Source organism: Pinus tabuliformis, chromosome 6 (assembly GCF_031772625.1).
Source record: "Pinus tabuliformis cultivar Carrire ecotype Pingquan chromosome 6, CPIR1, whole genome shotgun sequence".
In the NCBI taxonomy this organism is placed as follows: domain Eukaryota; kingdom Viridiplantae; phylum Streptophyta; class Pinopsida; order Pinales; family Pinaceae; genus Pinus; species Pinus tabuliformis.
Genome location: NC_142292.1, coordinates 1,902,371,540 through 1,902,396,580, shown reverse-complemented (window position 1 = coordinate 1,902,396,580; position 25,041 = coordinate 1,902,371,540). Strand labels below are relative to the sequence as shown.

The following is a 25,041-nucleotide window of genomic DNA, read 5'->3' as shown; positions in this document are numbered from 1 at the left end:
TTGAAAATTAGTGTCTTCATCAAAGGTTGGAGCCCTATATATTGTACTTGATTCATTATAAAGATTATATTAATAAAAGAATTTATTCCTATTGCTTATTTTGTGTTCTAAATATAATTGATTTAACTGGTAAAAGTAACAATTGAAAAGGAATACTGATTCACCCACCCTCTCAGTATTTCCAACAATTGGTATCAGAGCCAGTACCTTCACACAAAGCCTAACAGCTCGAAGGCTGATCAATTAGAACAGAAATGGTGAAGCGAAGGAAGAAAGTCTCCAATCCTCCTAAAGATGTGTCTCCCTCAACCATCGAAGTTGAAATCAATTAATTTGTGAAGGCTGCATTGTTCAATGGAAACTTTGATATATGGGAAGCAACAATGAGGAATTTCTTAAAGACTCAAGGCATTGAAGTCAGGAAATCGGTGATTACTGATAACATGATGGATGAAGAATGCAAGGAGTATAATGTGGAAGTTTCTAAGTCTACTTAGTTAGAAACCCTCCATGCACTTTATCGGATTTATTCCTACCTACTTGTTATGTTACTTAACAAGTTATTTACAATGTAAATACTAGAAATAAACACTAGTGCATGTTCAACATATTACAGATCAACAGCTAAAGGAAACAAAAAAAATCACACCATGTGATACGATTATTTTTGGACCAATGTCCCCAGAAAAACCCAATGTGGGAAAACTGGTGCAGCTATCTGAGGGTTTTCTTATTAAGCAATATCAGAGTACAATATGGGTGCCGAAACTGGCCTACCCAACAGAGAATTTCCTTTGCAGTAATACCTCTCAGTTTCTAACAAATCTCCTGGCTGAAACCCTGGATAATCCTTCCAGCAGCTCCTCACCAATCTACCCTAGAAACCCCAGCATCAACCTCTCTCTGGACTGCGTCAGCCCCTCTCTTCCCAGCGCTGGCCTTGCGTCAACCCTCTGGCCCTCTGCGTCAGCAACGCTGGCCTCTCTGAGGCTCTGCGCAACTCCCGAATGCCTCTGCGTGGCCCTGGCGGACTCTGCATCACTCTCCCCGACTACTGCACTGCTCTCTCGGCACTATCTTTGCCTCTCTGTCTCTTTGTACTCAATGCCCCTCAGCTGCAACTCCCGATCACTAATTCTATCTCTCTTAGCAAACCCCGCTCTAGAGAACAGAATGACTGATCACTTTGGTGTGTTCTTCAAGTGACCCTCAAGCCTCCTCTTATACTTTTCTCGTTGACATATCAACAGCCGAGATTAAGTAGATTTGGCTTGATCCATGTCTTTTGGACCATTCTAACACAATTTCATATTAATACACATTAATATTTTATTTTCCCTAAGTTTAGACTTAGGGACTCCATTAAAAATATTTATTATTTTAATAACTCCTAAAGTGTTTAGAATCTGCCCAAACCCTTTCTGGGTATTGGAGATCTCATGTGCCCCAACCTCTCCACCAAATTTCGTGGCTAGAGCACATCCAATGCTACCCTAAATCAACACTCCCTCTTAGCGAGTATTGTGCTCTAGGAATACTCCTCACTGAGTATTACTCTGATCATCCGGCATCGGTCCTTGTGTTGATGCTAGGCCTATTTCCCACCATCCCCTTGTTGTCGTATCTTGTACTACTGCCCATGGTTCTGCCACTACCATTGCTGCATATGTACAACAACTCCCTCTACATCCGTGTTGCTGTTGGTCCTTTCTCCCAACACTGCAACTCCTCTCATCATGTTGCATCGTGTTGCCCACTGTTGTACTGCAACTCAGTTACTAAGAAGTAAGTAACTGATCTCCCAACTCTGACCTCCCTGTTGGGCTAGAGACCCTCCTAATGTTGAAGCTCCCTCTGTCGCTGACAAGTGCTCCCTCTCTGACCTTTGCGTTGCTGCAACAACTCCCTGCGTCACGCATCTTTGCACACCTCTCTGTGCCATCCTGCACTGGTGCAACATTCTTGTGCCTCTCGCACTACTGCAGCCTGCTAGCCTCACGCTGTCTCAGGACTCCTGCACTGTAGCTCTCTCTGCCACTCCATCCGCATCTGTCTCTACCCGACTCAGCCAATCCTGCTACTCCTCTTCGGGGCTCCCATAGCAAGGTCTCATCCAAGAGGCTGAGTACCTTGAGGATCCTACCCCTCATCGCATGTAGTCCGCTTGATTACAGCTCGATGTCTCCCCACTTCCGCTCAAGTGGTGCGTGTGCACTCATGGCACAGTTATCATCTATCAAAACTTCCTTCTCTACCCTTGCTGATGTTGCCTTAGTCTCGGAAGACTCTCCCTTACTCTTCTTCCTTGGACACTGGGTCGCATAATGACCTAGCTCCCCACAGTGGAAGCACTTGATCTTGGAGAAATCCTTCTTCTTCCTCTTTTCCTGCTTTCGCTCATATGCTAGGGCAACATCTTCCTCTTCTTGCTTGACTTTGATCCCCTTACTGCTACTACCCATCTTCGACTGCCGGCTGATCTCTTCCTGGCGAAGAGCCGCCCACATCTCATCCCAAGGTGGAAGTGTCCCTCTGCCCAGTATACTTTGGACAAATACCTCCCAGTCTTCTGAGACTGCATTCAGGGTCGTCCTCACCATCAACTCCTGATTGGCGTGGCTTATATAGCAGTCAACTAATCTCGGATCTCGTTCAGTCCTCCGAGGAAGGTGTCAATCAGTTCTCCCTTCTTCATCTGATACGACCTCAACTGATTCTCAAGTAACATTCTTCTCTCCACAGAAGTATGCTGGTACAATTTCTTGAGGGCCTCTCACATCTCATATGTCATTTCCTTCTTGGCAATGTGTGGTACTACATGGTCCTTGACCCTCTCAAGGATGATTCTCTTGGACCTCGCCATTGCCTCCTCGTACTTGTTGTTATCATGGGGTCAACTAGGATAGCTATAAACTTTAAGGCGAAGTCCTTAACACGATTTTTGTCAAGTACGAATAAGATTCTGGCCTTCCAGACTGTGAAGTTCGACGCTCCGTCCAATCTATCCTGGTCTCTTACTCCGTGTAGTGCCATGATGCTCTTCTACTTCCCTCCTAGAAGTTCTTTGTTCGACTCCTTCGAGTCTCTACTTCCCATCTGGAAGTTCTCTTTTGGACTCCCTCTGAGTCCCGATTTTCCTCCTGGAAATCCTTTTGTCGTTGTCGAGATGCCCCCTACTCTGATCGTCTTATGCAACCACACCATTGATCCGGGTTCCTCGACTAGAAACCCTCGGTAGCAACTCCCTCCTCTTGGCCTTTCTCTGTCAGGTATTGTTCTGACTACAGTACATCACCAGCTCCACTTTGCAATATTCCCACAGCCTTCTAAACCCCAGCAACCTGAAGGTGAGAGCTCCTAGGCTCTGCACAATTCCGACACCAACAACTCGACCTCCTCAACCAACTGCGTCAGCCCTCCCAGCTTCTGCGTGGCTCTATGTGAGGCTCCCTTTACCTTCCTTAGCCTCTACACTGCCTCTTCCCTGCTCACCCTTGATGACGCAGGAACTGCGTCACCCTTCCCTTGTTGATGCTTTACTAGAAACAACTTTTGTCACCTCAGGACAGTTGTTTTCTACTGCTATTGCTCCACTCCGCTGATGTCCTCAGTCCTCCTATGATCTGCAATCACCCTCTGCTACCATGTTGAAGTTTCTAAGTCTACTTGGTTAGAAACCCTCCATGCAATTTATCTTATTTATTCCTACCTACTTGTTATGTTACTTAACAAGTTATATACAGTGTAAATACTGAAAATAAACATGAGTGCATGCTCAACATATTACAGATCAACAACTAAAGGAAACAAAAACAATCACACCATATGACACCATTATTTTTTGAACAATGTGGGAAAACCGGTGCAGCTATCTGAGGGTTTTCTTATTAAGCAATATCAAAGAACAATCTGGGTGTCGAAACTGGCCTACCCAACAGAGAATTTCCTTGGCAGTAATACCTCTCAGTTTCTGACAAATCTCTTGGTTGAAACCCCCGATAATCCTTCCGGCAACTCCTCAGCACCAATCTGCCCCAGAAACCCTACCGTCCGCCCCTCTCTTCCCAGCGCTGGCCCTGCGTCACCCCGGATGGGTCTGCGTTAGCCCTTTGGCTCTCTGCGTCAGCAATGCTAGCCTCTCTGAGGCTCTACGCAGCTCCTGGCCGCGTCTACGTGGCCCTGCGTGAACCCTGGCTGGCTCTGCATCACTCTCCCTGGCTACTGCGCTGCTCTCGTGGCACTATCTCTGCCTCTCTATCTCTGTGTACTCAATGCCCCTCAGTTGCAACTCCAATCACTAATTCTATCTCTCTTAGAAACCCCGCTCTAGAGAATAGAATGATTGATCACTCTAGTGTGTTCTCCAAGTAACCCACAAGCCTCCTCTTATACTTTTCTCGTTGACATATCAACGATCGAGATTAAGTCCCTAATCAATTGCTGAAATTAGATCTGGCTTGATCCATGTCTTTTGGACCATTCTAACACAGTTTCATATTAATACACATTAATATTTTATTTTCCCTAAGTTTAGACTTAGGGACTCCATTAAAAATATTAATTATTTTAATATCTACTGAGTTGTTTAGAATCTACCCAAACCCTTTCTGGGTATTGGAGATCTCATGTGCCCCAACCTCTCCACCAAATTTCGTGGCTAGAGAACATCCGATGCTACCCCAAATCAACATATAAGGCAAAAGCAAAGAAGGCAATATTGAATGGGCTACAAGATTCTATAAAGGAAAATTTAGAAATGTGTTCATCACCAAAGGGTATATGGGACAAACTTCATGACCTACATTCAAAAGGAACATTGACCATGACCACTAGTCAAGAAGATGATGGAAAGCAATAAGGAAATCTAGAACCCACCATGGAAACTGAAAATGAGAACGATGACATCAAGGCTAAAGAAGACCTAGAAGATGAAGAGAATGAAAAAGATTTTGAAAAAGATCTCCTCACCAAACTTATGGCTGTTATGGAAGAGATTATCAGTTTGAAAAAGGAAAACGAGGAACTTAAGAAGAAAGCACTAGCTGGTGACCAAGACCAAATAAGGAAGGAAGTCGACCTTGTCAAGCTTCAAGTACAAGAAAGGGATGAAGAGCTTGCCAAGCTTAAGAAGGAATTTCATCAAAGCAAAAGAAAGCATCATGAAGAAGTCATATCCATGAACACTCAATTGGACAAGACAAAGAAACGAGAAGATACCTTGTCAAGCCACCTTGAACAAAGACACAAAAACTTGAACAAACTTGAAGTAGAGATTGGTCAATACAAGGAAGAGGTCTCATCCCTTAGATCTCAACTAGAAGAAGTAAGGAAACAAGCACAAGGAGCTGAGAAGGTGATGGAAGCTTTAACATTCATAGAAGGACAAGTTGATGAAGCAAAAAAGGAGAGAAACACCATCATGTGCCAACTAGAAGAAAAGGATGATGACATCACCAAGTTAAAATCAGAAATCACTTCCCTTGAGCCCCAATCGTGTGAAGCAACCAAGATCAAGGAAGAAATGGAGAGCAATCTAGCAAAATAAAATGAAGAAATTTTCAAAATGAAGTCAGATATCATCTCCCTTAAAATAGAAGCAAATGAAGCAATATGTATCAAGGAAGAGTTGGAGAAACAACTTGCTAAGAAGAATAATGATTGCGAAAGATTGGAAGAACAGATTGTTTCCCTCAGGAAAAAGGTAGAAGGGATGGACAAATTTTTGAAGAGCTCCCAAGCCTTGGATGACATGCTCAACCATCTAAGATCCCCATTTGATAAATCAGGTCTTGGCTATGAAGGAGAATCCTCAAGCACTAATGATAATGCTTCAAACAACAAGGATGTGAGGAAGCCAAAAAGTGTTAATTTTAGGTATGTTCTATGCTTAGAGCAATTTGTTTTTCACAGTTAGCTCAATATCTTTTCCAGATTAGCAATCACATTAGCATTAAAGTAAACTGCAGATAGAACATAAACATAAATCACAGAAAACAAGCCAAGACAAGCGGACATAAGATGTGGCGCTAGCCAAGGACAAACCCCAATGTGGGGAAACCCTTATCAATTTTTCTTATATGTTCTTCAATAGTTCAAGAGAGAGAGAGAGAGAGAGAGAGAGAGAGAGATAATACATTTACAATAGAAGTCAACACTTTGACTTATCCAAATAAGAGCATAGATCATCTCTAAGAAGATGATACATGAGATCAGTTGAAGACATGTTGCTTTAACTGATTCTCCAAGGTGACACCTTCACCTATCATTGTGCTACATCTCGTCATCATGTTGCACCTCACCGTGTTGCACCCATCATCATAATGCTGGACCTCATGACCATGTCGTACACATCATACTGCTGCACCATGCTTGTCTTGTTGTCCATGCTTGCTGCTGTCCCATGTGCCTTTGTTGTAACATGCTAGTCGTTGTTGTCCTATGTGGCATACAGTTGTCCCACTGTTCATTCCAAGTTTGCTTACTGTCCCATGCATCTTTGCTATGTAGACTACTGTCCCATGCATCTTTGCAGCACCATGTAGCCTTGTTGTCCCATGCTTCTTAGCTGCACTAGTCACTTTGTTGTCCCATGCATTTTGCTGCACTAGATAGCTTGTTGTCCCATGCATTTTGCTGCACTAATTACCTTGCTGTCCCATGCATTTTGTTGCACTAGTTAGCAGCACCATGTAGCCCAGCTGTCCTATTTACTTTGCTGCTGTCCACAACACTGTTGTTCCAATGTTGCTTTCACTGCTGCTTATATGGTGACTGGTTAGGGCATTTGGCAGCCCTTACACACCCAGCTATACGTCCACAAACAATAGCATATTGCTTCTATTCTCCTCGGCCTGGTTGCTTGCCTATTGTGCTCTTAACCGTCCTGTCCCCATGTTGTTCCTACAACCCTTTCATGTTGTCTAGGGTAGCGTCCATGTTGTCCCTTTAATCCTTCATGTTGCAGCTAAGGCTCTGTTATCCACACAGCCCTTCAAGCTGTCTAGGGAAGCCTCCACGTTGTCCCTTTGACCCTTCACATCAGCGTCCTCCTCCTTCTTGAGCTGCCTTAGGATAGCTTCATTAGGGCAGCCTTTAGGTCTGCGTTAGGGTAGGGACAAGTGTATAGGTTTAGGGATCCTTCTTGATAGCGTTAGGGCTTTTCTTCATGACTACGTCCTCTAGATCAGGGCAACATATTTCTTCTTGACTGCGTCTAGGGCAGCCTCTTATCCTCCAACATCTAGGGCTTCCACTCCTAGATTTCTCTTCCACTAAAACCCAAGACAAGTGGAGAGAAATCAAGATAGAAGTGTGTGTAAGAAATGACTCTCAAGCAATCTCCTTTAACACTAAAACGTTGAGCACATGTGGGGTTCATTTGGTTGCTGGCCAACCTTGACGAATTGTCTTATAACATAAATAAATTCATAACTCCATGAATACTTACCGGAATCGTATGATCTTTAGATCAATCCTACACCTCTAGATGAGGGTGATCCAAGAAAAATATCAGCTACCATTAATAAGATGACCCACATGGAGTTTGGCCCTAGTTGCCAGTTTTAACACTCCCTCTCAACTAGGGAGAACTCCATCCACTGATCCATCTGCCAGACTGTACTATCTCTGCCATCAGTGCCCTGCACTCTTCTACTAAGTTGTGCTCTACTAAACCATGAAGAAGAAGAATTGATCGAGAATGTCTCATACCATTCTCTACTGACCCGAAGTCAGTTTTATTGATCCCAGATCAATATCACAAGAGAGTGTCTCAAACCACTCATACTGATCCCAAATCAGTTACATTGATCCCAGATCAATGGAGGTCATTCTAGCATAGGGAGTACGGTAGAGACAATGATGCATCCATCGATAGTACTACTGTGGTCCCTAACCCCATTTCCCTGTTCATTGATCAGACAAGAGGTACTTCCCATGAGTCCCAGACTGCATGGGTAGGATGCCTCGACAGGAGAACTAATCATCATGCCCCTAAGTCGCCTCGAGGTATCACAGGGGAAGGTTGAGCCATTAACCCTATACACAGCGCACCATTAGGGGAGGATGAGTCGCCCTATGGTCGCTTGTTGCTCCAATAAGTACCCCAAGCCCCCTGGAGCTCCCAAAGCTCAATGCATGCATCATGTAAGACCCTCACAAGAAGGTCTCACAACGACTCCAAGTCCTTCTAGAAAGTCACAAATTTGACCTTTCCCTGAGGCTTTGACAGAATGTCTGCGACCTGTACATCAGTCTCAATGAGATGGAGCCTCCTCGCTCATCGACGTACCATATCCCTGATAAGGTAGTATCTGATGTATATCTACTGGAGCAATCAATCGAATCCCCCCCCCTGGTTCACACAGAAGATCACAGTGGTATCCATCATGTGTACAAACAACGTACTGAAGAGCTTCCACAACCAGGCAGCTTCACACGATATCATACTCGTAGCTATGTATTCAGTCTCGACAGTGCTTATAGCAACCGACTTCTGCTTCCTACTCATCCATGATATCGAAGCAGAATCCAAAGAGAACCAACACTCAAAAGTGCTCTTGTGATCCTCCACACTGTCTGCCTAGTCAGTATTCGAATAATCATACAGTTTCACATTTCCGGCAGTGTATCTCAATTCATGAGAGATTGTGCCCCAAAGAAATCTCAGAATATTCTTGGCACCAATCCAGTGAGACTCAACCATATATGAGCTCATCATGCTAACTGCAAAACATATGTTTGGACGGAAGTTCACCAAGAACATTAATGCATATGAGTTTATGAAACTCAGAGGCATTTCCCACATCTGGTCCGGCATCACTACCATATAACTTCTTGAAAGTTAAGATCCTCAAGGTAGTCACGGGCTTGGAGTTTACCGTTCCACATCCAGAATCCAACTCCATCTTACTCCTGCAAATGAGAGGGCTTGCACTTGTTATAAATAGGTCGTCCCTAGAAGGTGTTGGTATGAGATGTCTATCATCCACAACCTTTGAGCAATGGTTTGGATCGGTTTCACTCTTAGTGAATCTCAGCTTCATCGGACAATTATCAATCCTTTCATACTATGCCCGGGGTGTTTTGCTTCAAGCCATAGAGGGCTTTCTTCCACCTGTATACATGAGATCCCCGATCATGAATCTCAAACTCCTCGGGTTGTTCCAAACCTGTGGACCTACTACATAAGGGGAAAGGTCCCCTTGTAAGATTTTCATTGGTACATCTCAGACATGTACCTTTATGCTCTTCTTTAATTCAAGCATCCCTGTCACCATCTGACTCACATCGAGTAGGGCACCATAAGTAGACCTCCAGTGTTATAGATGAGATATGTTAATTTACATGATCCCCAATGGACCATCCTACAACTTGATACAAATTGCCAATCCTGAACCCATGAGAAAAAAAGAATCTTTGAAAATTCTATTTTCAAACACGTACCTTTCCATCGATGAATGCCACCCTAAAACCTTTGACTTCCATTGCCGAAATGGACAACACGTTCTTCTTGCAATTAGGTACATAAAAGAGATTTTGTAAATGAATCGAGTTACCCTCATTCAATTGAGGGGTAACATTTCCTACACCCTTTCCTGGATAGGTGGCATTGGCCCCAAGCATAATCCCACAATTGTTTCCATCTCTACTAAATTAGAGAGAGCGCCCTTCTATCTAATGAAGTGCCTTGAAGCACTATAATCAATAAGCCAGATTCCCAAATAATTTGAAGGAGAGGGCCAATACAACATAACACTTCTTTATCTTATCAGAAACAACATTTGATTCTTCATACTTGGGGTTCCTTGCTTTCTCTGAAGAGTCAGCCATTTCCTTGATGACCTACATTACCTGGCATTCCTCTGATCATTGAAGATGTCCCTGGAATGATTGTTATCATCATCAAGTGATATGTCCCTGTTATTTGGACACTCCTTTGCATAATGGCTGAACTTATTGCAACCAAGGAATCTGCCTTTCCTTCCACCCTTAGATCCGGTCTTCTCATTGAAGTGATCTTTAGGTAGGCCATTAGAAACTTCCGCTGCGCCATTCTGATAATATTCTCTGCTTCGACTTCACCCTCGCTGAATTTGAAGAGGAATGACGAATCCACTAATCCTTTTGTCCTTTCCCAACTATCTTTGGTGATTGCTCTTTCACTCTTGCTTGGGCATTGTCTTCACCTCAGCTTTGATACCAAGTTAATTTTAAGTATGTTTTATTCTTAAGAGCAATTTATTTCAACTTTCATAGTTAGTTCAATATCTTTTCTAGATTAGCAATCACATCTGCATTAAAGTAAACTGCAGGTAGAACATAAGCATAAATCACAGAAGACAAGCCAAGACAAGAGGACACAAGATGTGGTGCTAGCTAGGGACAAACCCCAATGTGGGGAAACCCTTGATCAATTCTTCTTATATGTTCTTCAATAGTTCAACATAGAGAGAGGGAGGGAGTACATTTACAACAGAAGTCAACACTTTGACTTATCCAAATAAGAGCATAGATCATCTCTAAGAAGATGATACATGAGATCAGTTGAAGACATGTTGCTTCAACTAATTCTCCAAGGTGACTCCTTAACCTATCATTGTGATGCATCTCGTCATCATGCTGCACCTCACCGTGTTGCACCATGTTGCACCTCACCGTGTTGCACCATGCTGCACCCATCATCATAATGTTGGACCTCATGACCATGTTCTACACATCATACTGCTGCATCATGCTTGCAATGCTGCATCATGCTTTCCATGCTGTCCATGCTTGCTGCTGTCCCATGTGCCTTTGCTGTAACATGCTAGTCACTGTTGTCCTGTGGCATATAGCTGTCCCACTGTTCATTCCAAGTTTGCTTACTGTCCCATGCATCTTTGCTATGTAGCCTATTGTCCCATGCATCTTTGCAGCACTATGTAGCCTTGTTGTCCCATGCATTTTGCTGCACTAGTTAGCAGCACCATGTAGCCCAGCTGTCCTATTTACTTTGCTGTTGTCCACAACATTGTTGTTCCAATGTTGCCTTCAGCGCTGCTTATATGGTGACTGGTTAGGCCATCTGGCAGCCCTTACACACCCAGCTTTCCGTCCACAAACAGTAGCATATTGCTTCTATTCTCCTCGGCCTAGTTGCTTGCATATTGTGATCTTAACCATCCTGTCCCCATGTTGTACCCATGAAGATCTACTATTCATGTAGAAGAGAAGCAGCTTGATAGGGGGAGCAGTTTGACAAGGGGAGGGAGCAGTTCGACAGGGGGAGTCCTTGTGCACTCCTTTGCCATTGATGTCAAAGGGGTAGAGAAGAAGAATATTGCCATCAATGACAAAGGGGGAAATTGTTGATCTAGATTGTCATTGATGTCAATATGGCAATATTCTAGGATACTAAATGATGATATGAAGCCAAGGAGAAGCAGAGCAGATCCGTGAAGTAACAAGAGAAAGAAGCCAAGGAGGAAAGCCATTAGAAAAGCCATTGGAAGTCAAAATCAGAGCAAGAGAAACATATCGAAGCAAGAGTAGCCATCAAAAATCACAGAGAAGCCACAAGAAAGCCAAAGATTCAAAGCAAACGGTAGAGCCATATCAGAAATATTGCATATGCCGAAGAAGAACCGAAAGAAAGAAAATAACGAAGGAGCATTGCGGCAAAGGAGCATAAACAAAGTTATCGGAGAAATCGTATCATATCAGCGTTTTCTATTATATTGAGTTATTTAACACTGCTCAAAACCCTTGATTGTGATATGCAACACAGACACGATAGCTCCATTCAATAGGACTTAATGAAACATCGTGTCCGCTGTATTGGAATTGTCATATCGCAAGTCTTAAAGATGTCACGTTCAAATTTGCCGATTGCGATATAATATTGCGGAGTCGCTGCACCGTTATAATATGCTCTAAAGAAATATCTCATTCGCCTATTGGAAGTTATGTATCGCAAGTTTCAATAAAGGCTTGACACATTCAAACCACCGATTTGATAAGACTTGTGGACCCGACGGACCGTCAATTGCGATAAAGGTGTGGACCTGAAGATTTATTCAAAACAATTTAATATAATATCGCATCCAGCGAGGGCAGTCGGCAATCAGCTATGTTATGAGCATGACTTGTAAAAGACCTCCGGAAGTTGCGATTGTGATTGAGGTAATGACGGGGGTGTGGGACCTCATGTGGGTACGGCCTCTCCTATGAAATATTTTGTAAATAAACAAGTCTGTGAATAATTGGATGAATATTCATAAGTCGGCCTCTCCCTCCAATGACGTGTCCCTTGGTTATTGGTGAGACTCATATAAATATAAGTTAAGACACCTCATTTCTGATCATCGATCTTGTGCATCTATCATAAAACAGAATGACAGTTCACAACTCATGAACGTGAAGGAACAGTAGAAAGAAGGTCGAAGGTCGAGTAAGCGAAGAGGAAGCCGAAGATCCAACAGAAACTGAAGGTCAAAGCATTTTGCTGACTAGGTTAATCATTGAAAGATCAGACCTATAATGAATCCCTAAAAGCACAGCCCAAGATCTGTTAAAAAGATTGCATAAGACAGGGTTGTTTTATAATTGTACACACAACCTGAAGACGCGACAACCACTCTTCTGACGCAGTTTCTCCTGAAGCATACTCTTGAAGCAGTTACCGCGACAATTAGAACAGAGAGTTGTGTGTGTGCATAGCTTAGTACAGTTCATTGAAGATACATTGAAGTTGTGTAAAGACTATTGAAGACCATGATGTATTAGTCATCATGATGTGACTTGGAAATTTTGTTTGGGTAAATATGAAGAGCAATGGTGACACCTTCTATGAGACAAGGTTGTCATTGATGATGTAGCATGGAGACTACAGTGAAGCTGTAGATTGACAAAACACAGTGAAGAAGATTTTGAGAGCAGAGAATTACTATCAAACATATCTAGACAAAATATAGCAGTGGGTTGGAGCCCAGAGGGTTGGTGTCCTAAAGGTTGGAGCCTCGAACAAACAAGGTAGGTGCCTAGAAGGATAGGGTTGGAACCCTAGAGGATTGGTGTCCTCAAGAAACCAGGTTGGACCCTGTACCAAGAAAGGGTTGGTGCCCTAGGGGTTGGAGCCTCTAAACACAAGGTTGGTGCCTTGAGAAGATAGGGTCAGTGCCCTAGAGGTTGGAGCCTCACAAAAGACCAAGTTGGTGCTTGGCAACAGGTTGGATTCACCCCCCCATCAGTGTTTCCAACAAACTTAGTCCCTCCATAATTAGAAACCTGCATTTCTAAAAAATGAAAGATCTAATTATTAGTAGCTTCTAAAATAACGTCCTCATCCAAAAATAATAGCATCCAAAGATAGAAACTTGTAAAAATAGTTGCTTATTTTTCTAAAAATAGTCATGCTCACAAGCAACACTTCTAAAACTAGGAAAGTTTGAAAATAGAAATATCCTCATGAAAGCGCTTGGCACCACCTTCAAACTGCATCATAACATATCTGATACCAATTACTTGTTAGGTGATAACAATTGGCCCTTAGGCAAGAAGAGAAGCCTAGTTGATTTAATCAAAAGTGGAACTTTATTTAGCCATATCATGCACCACAAAGGCATCCCTGAAGGCTTTGATGTGCCTAATAAAACATTCTCTGATGGGAAATATTGAAAGCAACACTCAACAGTGAAATGCGCAACACAATCCTACAGGTTGGATCAAAATCACTAACAAAATGCTAGCTACAAGCCATAGTTTTTATTCTTACTATCCCTCTATCATTGGGTATCAATAGCTAGAAATTCTCTTGAATGTTTCTCTTTAGGGGAAACGAGGAAAGTTGGGGCTTGCCATTGATTTCCTAGGATTTATGCACATAGACTAAAAATAATAATGTAATGGCTTTGGTTGATATATGTCCTCCAGAGGTTATCCTAATTGCCAAATCAGTTGCCCAAGCATTGAGTGGTAATGCTCTGTAGGAAATTCATGTGCCGCACTAAGTGGTAATGCTCTGTTAATTTTAGGTATGTTCTATGCATAGAGCAATTTATTTAAATTTTCACAGTTAGCTCAATATCTTTTCCAGATTAGCAATCACATCAGCATTAAAGTGAACTGTAGATAGAACATAAACATAAATTGCAGAAGGCAAGCCAAGACAAGAGGACACAAGATGTGGCACTAGCCAGGGACAGACCCTAATGTGGGGAAACCCTTGATCAATTCTTCTTGTATGTTCTTCAATATTTCAGTAGAGAGAGAGAGTACATTTGCAACAGAAGTCAACACTTTGACTTATGATAAGTGAGATCAGTTGAAGACATGCTACTTCAACTGATTCTCCAAGGTGACTCCTTCACCTATCATTGTGTTGCATCTTGTCATCATGTTGCACCTCACCGTGTTGCACCATGTTGTACCCATCATCATAATGTTGGACCTCATGACCATGTTGTACACATCATGCTGTTGCACCTATGTTGCATTGTTGTCCCATGTGCCATTGTTGCAACAAGTTGCCATAGTTGTCCCATGTGCCATACTGCACCTTGCTACTATCCATTGAGTTTGCAGCATCATGCTTTTGTTGCTATCCCGTTGTAACCTTTGCTGCCATGTCATAGTTGTTGTCCCAATTGTGCCTTCGCTGCCATGTCTTAGCTGCTGTCCCAATTGTGCCTTCACTGCCATGTCTTACCTATTGTCCCAATTTTGCCTTTGCTGCCATGTCTTGGTTGTTGTCCCAATTGTGCCTTTGCTGCACCATGCTAGCCGTCCATTGTTGTTCCTATGAGTGCTTATTGTCCCACTGTTTGTTGCACCAAGCACCATGCCTAGCTGTCCCATTTATCTTAGCATATCTTGTTGTCCCATTTACTATGCAGTTGTCCCTTGCCACTGCTGCCTACATATATAGTTGTAGCTACTATCCCTAACAATCATATTATACCTTGTTGTTGTCCTATTAGCCTTGCCATACCTTGTTGTTGTCCCGTTAGCCTTGCCATATCTTGTTGCTATCCCATGTGTCTTAGCAGCACCATGTAGCCCAATTGTCCCAGTTACTAGCATTGTTGTCCTAGGCATGTTTGATCCCTCAAACTCTCCTCAAACAGTCCTCCCTTTTAGCCGCATTAGGCTTGCGTCTAGGGCACCTTATGCCTGTGGCTAGGGCATCATTGGTATGTTTAGGACAGCGTCTATCTTCATCTTAACAAGGGCTAAGATACCCTTGAGATAGCATAGGTTAGGGCTGCCTTAGGATAGCATTAGGGCTTCCTTCTTGGATGTGTTAGGGTTGCCTTTAGGACAGCGTTTAGGGTTGCCTTTAGGATAGCGTTTAAGGTTGCCTTTAGGACTGCGTTAGGGAAAATTTAGATCTGCGTTAGGGCAACCTTTAGAACTATGTTAGGGCAGCCTTCTGACAGCGTCTAGGACTTACATTGACAACTATAGAAACCTGCATAGAGCCTTCCTTTTGACTGGGTCTAGGGCTAGGGCATCTCCTCTAAGGAAACTCCCTTAGTCTTCTTTCCTCCAACGTCTAGGGCTTCCACTCCTAGATTTCTCTTCCACTAAAACCCAAGACAAGTGGAGAGAAATCAAGATAGAAGTCTGTATGAAATGACGCTCAAGTCATCTCCTTTTATACTAAAACGTTGAGCAAATGTGGGGTTTATTTGGTTGCTGACCGACCTTGACGAATTGTCTTATCACACAAATAAATTCATAACTCCACGAATACTTATCGGAATTGGATGATCTTTATATCAATCCTACACTTCTCGATGAGAGGGATCCAAGAAAAATATCAATTGCCATAAATAAGATGACCCACATGGAGTTTGGCCCTAATTGCCAATTTTAACACTCCCTCTCAACTAGGGAGAACTCCATTCGCTGATCCATCTGCCCCACTAAAGTATCTCTGCCATCAGTGCCCTGCACTGCTTTGCTCTGCTCTACTCTGCTCTACTTTGCATTGTTGAGCTTTGCTCTACTGAACCATGAAGAAGAAGAATTGATTGAGAATGTCCCATACCATTCTCTACCGACCCGAAATCAGTTTTATTGATCTGAAATCAATATCACAAGAGAGTGTCTCAAACCACTCATACTGATCCCAGATCAGTTTCATTGGTCCCAGATCATTGTAGGCCATCCTAGCATAGGGAGTACGGTCGATACAACGATGCGTCCATCAATAGTACTACTATGGTCCCTAACCCCATTTCACTGCTCATTGGCCAGATGAGAGGTACTTCCCATGAGTCCCAGACTAAATGGGTAGGATGCCTCGACAGGAGAACCACTCATCCTGTCCCTAAGTCGCCACGGGGTATCAGAGGGGGAGGCTGAGCCATTCACCCTGTACACAACTCATCCTGTCCCTAACTCACCATGGGGTATCAGAGGGGGAGGCTGAGCCATTCACCCTATACACAATGTACCATTAGGGGAGGGTGAGTCGCCCTATGGTCGCTTGTTGCTCCAGCAAGTACTTGAAGCCCTCGGAAGCTCCCAGAGCTCAATGCATGCAACATGCAAGAACCTCATAAGAGGGTCTCTTAACGACTCCAAGTCGTTCGGGAAAGTCACAAATTTGACCTTTCGCCGAGGCTTTGACAGAATGTCTGCGACCTGTACATCAGTCTCAATGCAATGGAGCCTCCTCGCTGATCGACATACCATATCCCAGATAAGGTAGTATCTAATGTCTATCTGCTAGAGCAATCATAGAATACGGGATTCCTCAACAATCGAATCCCCCCTGGTTGACACAGAGGATCATGGTGGTATCCATCATGTGTATAAACAGCGTGCTGAAGAGCTTCCACAACCAAACAGCGTCACACGAGATCATACTCGTAGCTATGTATTCGGTCTCACCAGTGCTTATAGCAACAGACTTCTGCTTCTTGCTCATCCAGGATATCAAACAGACACCAAAGAGAACTAGCACTTGGGAGTGCTCTTGCGATCCTCCACACTGCCTGCCCAGTCAGTATTCAAATAATCATGCAGCTTCATATTTCCAACCGTGTATCTCAATCCATGAGAGATAGTGCCCAGAAGATATCTTAGAAGATTCTTGGCACCAATCCAGTGAGACTCAACCATATATGAGCTCATCATGCTAACTGCAAAACATATATTCGAATGGGAGTTCACCAAGAACATCAATGCCAGTATGAGTTTGTGAAACTCAGACGCATTTCCCAAATCAGGACCGATATCCCTACCACATAACTTCTGAAAGTTAAGCTCCATCGAGGTAGTCGCGGGCTTGTTGTTCACCATTCCAAATCTGGAATCCAACTCCCTCTTACTTCTGCAAATGAGAGGGTCTGCACCTGTCAGAAATAGGTCGTCCTCAGAAGGTGCCAGTATGAGAGGTCTATCATCCACAACCTTCGAGCAATGGTTTGGATCAGTTTCACTCCTAGTGAATCTCAGCTTCATCAAACAGCTATCAATCCTCTCATACTACGCCCGAGATGTTTTTCTTCAAGCCATAGAGGGATTTCTTCTACCTGTATACATGAGATTTCTGATCATGAATCTCAAACTCCTCGGGTTGTTCCAAACCTGTGGACTTGCTACATGAGGGGAATGGTCCCCTTGTAAGATTTTCCTTCGGTACATCTCATACATGTACCTTCATGCTCTTCTTGAATTTAGGCATCCCTATCACCATCTGACTCACATCGGGTAGGCCCCATAAGTAGACCTCTGGTGTTATAGATGAGATATGTAATTTGAAATGATCCCCAATTGGACCATCCAGCAACTTGATACAAATTACCAACCCTAAACCCATGAGAACAAGCATCTTTGAAAATTCTATTTTCAAACAAGTACCTTTCCATCAATGAATGCGACCGTGAAACCTTTGACTTCCATTGCCGAAATGGACACCAGGTTCTTCTTGTGGTTAGGTACATCAAAGAGATTTTGTAAATGAATCGAGTTGCCCTCTTTCAATTGAAAGGTAGCATTCCCTAAACTCTTTCCAAGATATGTGGCATTGACTCCAAGTATAATCCCACAATTGTTTCCATCTCTACCAAATTAGAGAGAGCACTCTTCTATCCGAGGATGTGCCTCGAAGCACTACAAACAATAAGCCAAATTCCCAAAGAATCTGAAGGAGAGGGCCAATACAAGATAATGTTGCTTTATCTTACCAAAGACAACATTTGATTCTTCATACCTGGAGTTCCTTGCTTTCTTTGAAGAGTTGGTTGTTTCCTTGATGACCTGCATTACCTGTCATTCCTCTCATCATTGAAGATGTCCCTGGAATGATTGTTATCATCATCAAGTGATGTGTCCCTACCATTCAAACACTCCTTCGCATAATGGTTGAACTTATTACAAACAAGGCATTTGCCCTTCCTTCCACCCTTAGATCCAGACTTCCCATTGAAGTGATCTTTAGGTAGGCCATCAGAAGCTTCTGCCGCGCCACTATGATAATATTCTCTACTTCGACTTCACCCTTGGTGAATTTGAAGAGGGATGAGGAATCCATTGATCCTTTTGTCCTTTCCCAATTGTCTTCAGTGATTGCTCCTTCACTCTTGCTTGGTCTTTGTCTTCACCTCAACTCTGATACCATGTTAATTTTAGGTATGTTCTATACTTAGAGCAATTTATTTCAATTTTCATAGTTAGCTCAATATCTTTTCCAGATTATCAATCACATCAGCATTAAAGTAAATTGCAGATAGAACATAAACATAAATCGCAGAAGACAAGCCAAGACAAGAGGACACAAGATGTGGCGCTAGCTAGGGACAAACCCCAATGTAGGGAAACCCTTGATCAATTATTCTTATATGTTTTCAATAGTTCAGCAAAGAGAGAGAGAGATAGTACATTTACAACAGAAGTCAACACTTTGACTTATCTAGATAAGAACATAGATCATCTCTAAGAAGATGATACGTAAGATCAGTTGTAGACATGCTGCTTCAACTGATTCTCCAAGGTGACTCCTTCACCTATCATTGTGTTGCATCTTGTCATCATGTTGCACCTCACCGTGCTGCACCACGATGCACCCATCATCACAATGCTGGACCTCATGACCATGTTGTACACATCATATTGTTGCAGCCAATGTTGCACGAAGCGGGAGCGAAGCGGAAGCGCGGAGCGCGGAAGCGTCATTTTCCAAAAATCTAGGAAGCGAAGCGTCCGCGGAAGCGTCTGCTATATATATATTTTTTTTTATATTTTTTTGCATTTATACTCAAAACAAACATCCCAAATACCAAATTAATTGTAGAAGACATGAAAACATGCATATTTTTGCATAAATCAAGATAGATATGGCATCCATGATTCCATTGTAGTTACTAGTATGTACAACAATCATCTATATTCTAGCTATTACAAACATACATCAAATTTTTAAGCATATTATAAAACATAAAACATTTAAGCATATTATAAAACATAAAACATAGAGCATATTATGATTTATCTAGCAAGTGAGCAACTGTCAACATTTGTCATGTCCAAAATTCAAATAATAATGTTTACAAAATATGTCACTTGGTCACCGCCAAGCCAAAAAGGTTCAAAATTCAAATTCACAAGTCTACAAGTCTAATGAGTAATCTATGACAAAAAGAAGTAGATTGTGAATATATCTACTAATCTCTCCTCCTTCCACCACGAATAGAACGTGATGGCGGGCCTCCACGTGGTGGCAATGAAGAAGATGGTCCCTGTGTAAGTCGTGGCACTGGAACTGATGAAGAAGAACCCCCTGCCGTTGGTGTTGAACCATGGAACCTAGAAACCAAGGGACCAGATGGGGGTGGGGGTTGTGGCATATCAACACCCGTGTCATCATCCTAGAATCGCTCAAAAAATTCATGCAAAAAAAAAAACACTAGTTAACAAAAAAATTAAAAACATGAATTAGAGAAATGCTTTATAAGGGAAAATTGGAAAATTCATACCACAATGGACATACCTGGATAAGAGAATCCTCTAATTGCTCTAGTCGCAACACTCCATCCTCCAAATTGGGCTCCTCTGGATTCTTGTCCCAAGTCAACAAGTCTTTATTAGACTTTGCATCTTCACAGTAATGGGACAACAATCGCAAGTTGTAATGAACATAAACCAAGCTCTCTGCCCGGTCTAAATTCAACCTGTTCCTTTTAACACTGTGGATGAAAGAATAAGAGCTCCAACACCTCTCTGCAGAAGAAGTGTTTACCACCTGTGATAGCACCCGCAATGCCAAACTCTGTAGAAGTGGAGTAGGCCCTCCATGCATGTTCCACCACTCAAGAGCAGAAAAATGCTCTCGATCTTCAATTGCATGCATGCTCCCAAATGGACCAGTGTTGCTCGTATAGTTGCTCACCTGTCTCCGTACCAATGCAGCCTCCTCATTATCAGGGATTAATCTACTCAATGCAGCCATATATTTTTCGTGAACCTCTTTATCTTGGTGTGGTTTTTTCCTGACTCCCCCCCCAGGTGCTGGTTTTGAAAGCCATGATGGATGGTAGTATTTAGGTGTCAAAACATATGCTAATGCATGCAATGGAACATTTAGCATATCCCATCGTTTTTCCACCTCTTCACGAATATAATTGTACAAGGTGGTATCTCTAGGCTCAACAATGTCTTTAATCTGCCCCAACATGCTATCCATTTGCTCATACACCTCCCCAATTACTGGTCGATCTGAATCTGCAAACTTGATCATGTAATAAATTGGTTTGGTGAATTGCAAAACATATTTAACCTGTGACCAAAAGTAACTGTCAAGAACAGTGTCCTTGACTTCATTAGCACCATCTGTGTCAGTGTTAATTTCATCCCATGTTTCAGCACACACCAGATTAGTTAAAGCTTGTCTCACCCTCACTAGCCGCCTAAAGGTGAGGTAATAACTAGCAAATCTTGTCTTTGCAATTTTAAGCAATTGCAACTTCGAGTAAGTGCCATAGAAGTAGTTTACCCTTGTATGCCCTGTGATGAATTTAATGAGCTGCTTCCCTTTCCTGTAAACCTCAACAATCCACCCACAATCTTTGTGTTTCACAATATCATGCATCAAAAGGTTCAATGTGTGAACCAGGCACCCAGACCAAAAGATGTGTGGATGAGTACGCTCAATAATTTTTCCTGCTAACTTACAATTTGCTGCATTATCTGTGATCACTTGAACCACATTATTCGGACCAACATCTTTGATTGATTTCAATAGGAGATCTGCAATGTTTGGTGCAGTTGCACTGATGGAGGAGGAGTCATGAGATGCAATAAATACTGCACCACTAGAAGAAACACCAAGGACATTTATCAAATGTTGGTTTCTAATATTTGTCCACCCATCTGATACAATGGATACCCCAGAATCCACCCACTCATGTGTAAAACGTGTCAAAGCTCTTTGAACCTTAGCTTTTTCTCTTTCTAATAACACTGTTCTAGCTTTCTCATAGTTGGGGGCCTTGTATCCTTTTGGGGCTTCATTGATGGCCTTTACCATTTCATGCCAATAGGGAGAGCGAAGCACATTGAATGGTACACCGCAAGCACAAAGAAAACGGACTATCTTTCCATCCACATCATCCCTCCCAGCAACATTAAGGAAATCCCCTATTGTTTTTCTACCTCCAGAGGTTGCAAAAGTACCATGAGGAGATGGGCAACTACCAAATTTAGAGGTTGCACTTGATTCAGAATGAGTTTTTTGTTTCTTGTTTTTTCGTTGTGCAGCCATCTCAATTTGGATGTATTTTTCTCTTTGTTCACTTGAAATGTTTGGGCAAATGGTTACCCCCACAGAACCCTTTTTTTCATCACTGTCCAGCACCCCACAAAGATGCCTCCTCAGACGGGTATATGAACCCGTATATGGTTTTCCTCCATGACAACCATGAGGGCACAAAAATTTGTAAGATCCACCACCCTTTCCCCCTTCAAGTTTGGTCACATAGTTCCACAAGGGATTTGATGTACCTTTCCCATCTTGTGCTTCAGTGTCCCCTTCAAGTTCATCCCCTTCCTCTTCAAACCCTTCCTCCTCATCATACATTGGGTCACCAAGTTCATCCCCTTCCTCTTCCCCTCTATTCCTCACCCTTGCCATCATTAAAACCAAGAGTGGAATGATACATAGAAGCCAAAAGAACACCATCTTGGAATATGGATATAGGTGGTGGACAACCTGTAAATAAAGGAGCAAGTAGAAACAATGGGAAAGAGTAGGAGAGGGAGGAGAAAAATACAATTTTTTTTTCAAAAAAACAAGGGAGTTTGGGGTTTGAACTTACCTCTTTAGCTCTTGTAGATGAAGTCCTCCAAGCTCTTGCTCCAAGCTCCTCCTCCTTCTCCTAGCTCCTCCTTCTTCACTCCTCCAAGCTCTCTTCTCTTCTCCTCTCCTTTCCTCTCTTCTCTTCTCCTCTCCTCTCTTCTCTTCTCCAACTCTCATAAACTCAAAGTGAGAAAATGAGAAGAGAATGGGGGCTTTATTCTTTTCTAAACTCACCCTAAAGTGACCCTAACCCACCCCTAACCCACCCCCTCATGCTTAGTTAAGTTAGATTTTAAATGAAATTAAAAAAAAAAATTGATATCCGCGGGTTGCGTGCGGGTTGCGCCCAGGTGGCGTGCGGGTGGCGTGCGCTTCCGGGCAGGTTGCGTGGCGCCACCTCATGCCCGAACCGCATGCCGAAGCGCGATTTCGGGGGGCCGCAACCTCATTTGGCAGGAGTCGTTTCAAAAATGCGGAAGCGCGCAACCTAAAAATCGGAATCGCGATTCCTCTGTCGATTCCGGAACGCTTCCGCACGGGTCGCGGTTCCGGGTTAGGATCCGGGGGGGGGGGGGGCCGATTCCTGCAACCCTGGAACTTGCAGCTATGCTACACTGTTGTCCCAAGTGCCATTGTTGCACCATGTTGCCGCAGTTGTCCCATGTGCCATACTACACCTTGCTACTGTCCATTGAGTTTGCAGCACCATGCTTTTGTTGTTGTCCCAATGTAGCCTTTGCTGCCATGTCATAGTTGTTGTCCCAATTGTGCCTTTGCTGCCATGTCTTAGCTGATGTCCCAATTGTTGCTGCTATGAGTGCTTGTTGTCTCACTGTTTGCTGCACCAAGCACCATACCTAGCTATCCCATTTATCTTAGCATATCTTGTTGTCCCATTTACTATGCAGTTGTCCCTTGTCGTTGCCGCCTAGATATATAGTTGTAGCTGGTGTCCCTAACAATCATACTATACCTTGTTGTTGTCCCCTTTCTGCTGTCCCCTTAGCCTTGCCATACCGTGTTGTTGTCTGATGTGTCTTAGCAGCACCATGTAGTCCAATTGTCCTATTTACTAGCACTATTGTCCTGGGCATGTTTGAGCCCTCAAACTCTCCTCAAACAGTCCTCCCTTTCAGCCGCATTAGGCCTGCGTCTAGGGCACCTTATGCCTGCGGTTAGGGCATCATTGGTATGTTTAGGACAGCGTCTATATTCATCTTAACAGCGACTAGGATACCCTTGAGATAGCGTAGGTTAGGGCTGCCTTAGGATAGCATTAGGGTTGCCTTCTTGGACTGCGTTAGGGAAGCCTTGAGAACTACATTAGGGAAGCCTTTAGAACTGCGTTAGGGTGACCTTTAGGACTGCGTTAGGGCAACCTTTACGACTGCGTTAGGGAAGCCTTTTGACAACGTCTAGGGCTTTCATTGGTAACTATAGAAACCTGCATAGAGCCTTCCTTTTGACTGTGTCTAGAGCTAGGGCATCTCCTCTAGGGCGGCTCCCTTAGTCTTCTTTCGTCTGACGTCTAGGGCTTCCAGTCCTAGATTTCTCTTCCACTAAAACCCAAGACAAGTGGAGAGAAATCAAGATAGAAGTGTGTATGAAATGACTCTCAAGTCATCTCCTTTTATACAAAAACATTGAGCACATGTGGGGTTTATTTGGTTGTTGGCCAACCTTGACGAATTGTCTTCTAACACAAATAAATTCATTACTCCATGAATACTTATCGGAATTGGATGATCTTTATATCAATCCTACACCTCTCGATGAGAGAGATCCAAGAAAAATATCAGTTGCCATAAATAAGATGACCCACATGGAGTTTGGCCCTAGTTGCCAATTTTAACACTCCCTCTCAACTAGGGAGAACTCCATTCGCTGATCCATCTGTTTGACTGTACTATCTCTGCCATCAGTGCCCTACAATGTTTTGCTCTGCTCTACTGAGCTCTGTTTCGCTGAATCATGAAGAAGAAGAATTGGTCGAGAATGTCTCATACCATTCTTTACTGACCCAAAGTCGGTTCCATATGAAGAGAGTGTATCATATCACTCTTACTGACCGAAGTCAATTTTATTGATCCCAGACCAATATCACAAGAGAGTGTCTCAAACCACTCATACTGATCCCAAATCAATGGAGGTCATCCTAGCATAGGGAGTACGGTAGATAAAACGATGCGTCCATCAATAGTACTACTATGGTCCCTAACCCCATTTCCATGCTCATTGGCCAGATGAGAGGTACTTCCCATGAGCCCCAGACTGCATGGGTAGGATGCCTCGACAGGAGAACCACTCATCCTGTCCCTAAGTTGCCATGGGGTATCACAGGGGAAAGTTGAGCCATTCACCCTGTACACAACGCACCATTAGGGGAGGGTGAGTCGCCCTATGGTTGCTTGTTGCTCCAGTGAGTACCCCAAGCCCCCTGGAGCTCCTAGAGCTCAATGCATGAACCATGCAAGACCCTCATAGAGGGTCTCTCAACGACTCCAAGTCATTCGCGAAAGTCACAAATTTGACCCTTCCCCGGGGCTTTGACAGAATTTCTGCGACCTGTACATCAGTCTTAATGCGATGCAGCCTCCTCACTCATCGATGTACTATATCCCAAAAAAGGTAGTATCTGATGTCTAACTGCTGGAGCAATCATAGAATACGGGATTCCTCAACAATCGAATCCGCCTCTGGTTGACACAAAGGATCATGGTGGTATCCATCATGTGTACAAACGGCTTGCTGAAGAGCTT

At 43.2% G+C, this 25,041-nt stretch overlaps 2 protein-coding genes across 2 annotated transcripts in view; both read right to left on the bottom strand.

Annotated features, from left to right (window-relative positions):
* LOC149266793 (FAM91 carboxy-terminus protein) overlaps positions 1 to 25,041 on the bottom strand; it is a 177,223-nt gene that overhangs the window by 24,252 nt on the left and 127,930 nt on the right. The gene's annotated exons all lie outside the window — the stretch shown is intronic.
* LOC149266794 (uncharacterized) lies at positions 19,491 to 20,504 on the bottom strand. The gene is made up of 2 exons (XM_089397472.1): positions 19,979 to 20,504; positions 19,491 to 19,856 (listed from the first exon to the last, which is right to left on the bottom strand). The coding sequence occupies exons 1-2, from the start codon at positions 20,435 to 20,437 to the stop codon at positions 19,653 to 19,655; spliced, it is 663 nt and encodes a 220-aa protein (XP_089253598.1). The 5' UTR covers positions 20,438 to 20,504; the 3' UTR covers positions 19,491 to 19,652.